At 36.6% G+C, this 2,500-nt stretch overlaps 4 protein-coding genes across 4 annotated transcripts in view; 2 read left to right on the plus strand and 2 right to left on the minus strand.

The window, feature by feature from the left end:
- Positions 1-2,500, plus strand: part of LOC137642464 (uncharacterized) — an 85,873-nt gene that overhangs the window by 21,966 nt on the left and 61,407 nt on the right. The gene's annotated exons all lie outside the window — the stretch shown is intronic.
- LOC137642467 (uncharacterized) overlaps positions 1-2,500 on the minus strand; it is a 23,789-nt gene that overhangs the window by 12,869 nt on the left and 8,420 nt on the right. The gene's annotated exons all lie outside the window — the stretch shown is intronic.
- LOC137642463 (ATP-dependent RNA helicase glh-2-like) overlaps positions 1-2,500 on the minus strand; it is an 87,617-nt gene that overhangs the window by 7,950 nt on the left and 77,167 nt on the right. The gene's annotated exons all lie outside the window — the stretch shown is intronic.
- LOC137641990 (ATP-dependent RNA helicase glh-2-like) lies at positions 352-1,290 on the plus strand. The gene is made up of 2 exons (XM_068374553.1): positions 352-480; positions 694-1,290. The coding sequence occupies exons 1-2, from the start codon at positions 475-477 to the stop codon at positions 1,201-1,203; spliced, it is 516 nt and encodes a 171-aa protein (XP_068230654.1). The 5' UTR covers positions 352-474; the 3' UTR covers positions 1,204-1,290.

A 2,500-nucleotide genomic window follows, 5' to 3' on the forward strand; every position in this document is an offset into this window, starting at 1 on the left:
CAAATTAGTTTCTTCTTGCAGCCAATTAAAAAATAGGGTAACTCTAACATACAATTTAAACAAAAGGATAAATATATATGTTAGTTCTCTATTTTCTTTCCACCAGAATTAGATATAAAAAGAAGCACGATTAATATTTTCTTAACTTCTTTCCTCAACTATATTTATCATTATTGGCAAAAAAAAAAAAAAAAAAAAAATGTTTGGAAAGGTTAACGTTCTGATACTAGTAAAAAGGAAGGAAACTCGCGTGTATACTCCCCAGGTTACTATGCACGAGAGATGCGTCACTCACTCTGCAGGCAGGCAGGCTTAAAGGTCCGGACTTCCCGCAACGGGTGACTGCAACATCAACACAGGGGATTTTACCGGACGCAGTTTGAGATATAAAGGACTGAGCTTCGAGTAGACAGCAATCACTCCTCACAACAGAAGAAGAAGAATCACTACTCATCAAAATCTGCTAAAAACAATATGAAGGTAAGAGACCCAAAATATATCTTGAATGTTTTTTTATAGGTTTGAGCTTCTATTACAATGTATGGGGATATTCTGTTCAGTTCATTCTTTATTTCATCGAATACTAAAGAAGTTGATAAAAACTATATTATAACCACGACTCTTGATTTAAATTAGATAAATAAAAGAAAAGTCAATAAATATATTATCAAGTTCTGTCTCCTTTCTTTCCAGGGACTTCAGGTTTTATTCGTGTGCTGTCTGGCGGCTGTTGCCTTTGCAAATGATAAAAATAATGGAGGAAATAAACGATTCTTTGGAGGATTAAACCAAGGTTTCGGCGGAGGATTGAACCAAGGATTTGGTGGTGTAAACTCAGGATTTGGAGGTATAAGTGGGGGACATGGAGGTGGTTTTGGAGGAATCAACCCAGGCTTTGGAGGGGGCTTTGGAGTGGGTGCTTCTCAGACGTGCAGACGTTGGTGCCGAACTCCCGAGGGACAGGCCTACTGCTGTGAGAGCAACAACGAGCCTGAAACCCTTCCCTTCGTCAAGCCAGGTCAATGCCCTCCCGTAAGACCTCAGTGCCCACCCGTCAGGAGCTTTGCCCCTCCACAGACATGCTCCAATGACAGCAAGTGCGGAGGCGTCGACAAGTGCTGCTTCGACAGGTGTCTCGAGGAACACGTCTGCAAACCCCCTGTTGGATCTGGAGGCTTCGGTGGATTCGGGTTTGGAAGATAAATCTTGACTTTTGTTTTAAGGAACATCTTTTAAATCTATACCTGAATTAGGTACCTGAATTAGATTAATAAATATTTATTTTCAATATATATAAGCGTTTACTACCCTTGCTATGTATTCCCAGTTCAGTTGAAATTCATAGAAAGTAGTAACTAGACTGTTAGCGAAACTGAAAAATATGATTGAGTCTGGCATGAATCCTATAAGTGGAAAAGAAGTATGTAATTATTTTAAGAGATACTTCTGATTTTTTTTTCTATTTCGAAAAAATCTTTTGTATTATTGGTTTCCCTAACACCATGGTTATTTTAAAAAAAGTAAAAAGTAAGAGTGTTTCTAAATTGAAGCGATTTCTAAGTTTGCAAAGAAGTCGTTTCTTATCGCTCAATTTGGTTAAAACAAATTGAGCAAAGATTTGTTAGAAATTCGATTACAAAAGACCTTAAGAACTTATGGCGTCTTGGGTATTTTAAGATGATGTCTGATAATAGAATTTTTTTTACAAAATTGATACATTTTTTTCTTAATTCAACAGTGACCAAGTACACTCTCTCTCTCTCTCTCTCTCTCTCTCTCTCTCTCTCTCTCTCTCTCTCTCTCTCTCTCTCTCTCTCTCATTATACACACACACACACACACACACACACACACACACACACACATATATATATATATATATATATATATATATATATATATATATATATATATATATATATATCTCACTTGCTAAGCTACATACCCAAGCTGGAAAAGAGGAATGCTATAAGCCTAATTGCTCCAGCAGGGAAAATAGCTGTGTTAGGAAAGGATATGAGGAAATGAATATCCCATGAGAGAAGTAATGAACAATTAAATAAGATATCTTAAGAACACCAACAACATCAAAATAAATCATTTATATTTAAACTATAAAAACTTTAAAAAAATAATAGGAATAGAAATAAGATAGAACAGCGGGCCCAGTGTGCCCTCAAGCAAGAGAATTCTACCCGAAGAGAGTGGAAGACCATGGTACAGAGGCCATGGCACTACCCAAGACTAAAGAACAAAGATTTTATTTTGATATATTCTTCTTCTAGAAGAACTACTTAACATAGGTAAAGAGTCTCTTCTACCATTACCAAGAGGAGAGTAGCTACTGAACAATTATAGTGTACCAAGAGGAGAGTAGCTACTGAACAATTATAGTGTACCAAGAGGAGAGTAGCTACTGAACAATTATAGTGTAGAAGTTAACCCCTTGAGTGAAGAAGAATTGTTTGGTAATATCAGTGTTGTCAGGTGTATGAGGACA

The sequence above is a fragment of the Palaemon carinicauda genome, chromosome 6 (assembly GCF_036898095.1).
Source record: "Palaemon carinicauda isolate YSFRI2023 chromosome 6, ASM3689809v2, whole genome shotgun sequence".
NCBI classification, from domain to species: domain Eukaryota; kingdom Metazoa; phylum Arthropoda; class Malacostraca; order Decapoda; family Palaemonidae; genus Palaemon; species Palaemon carinicauda.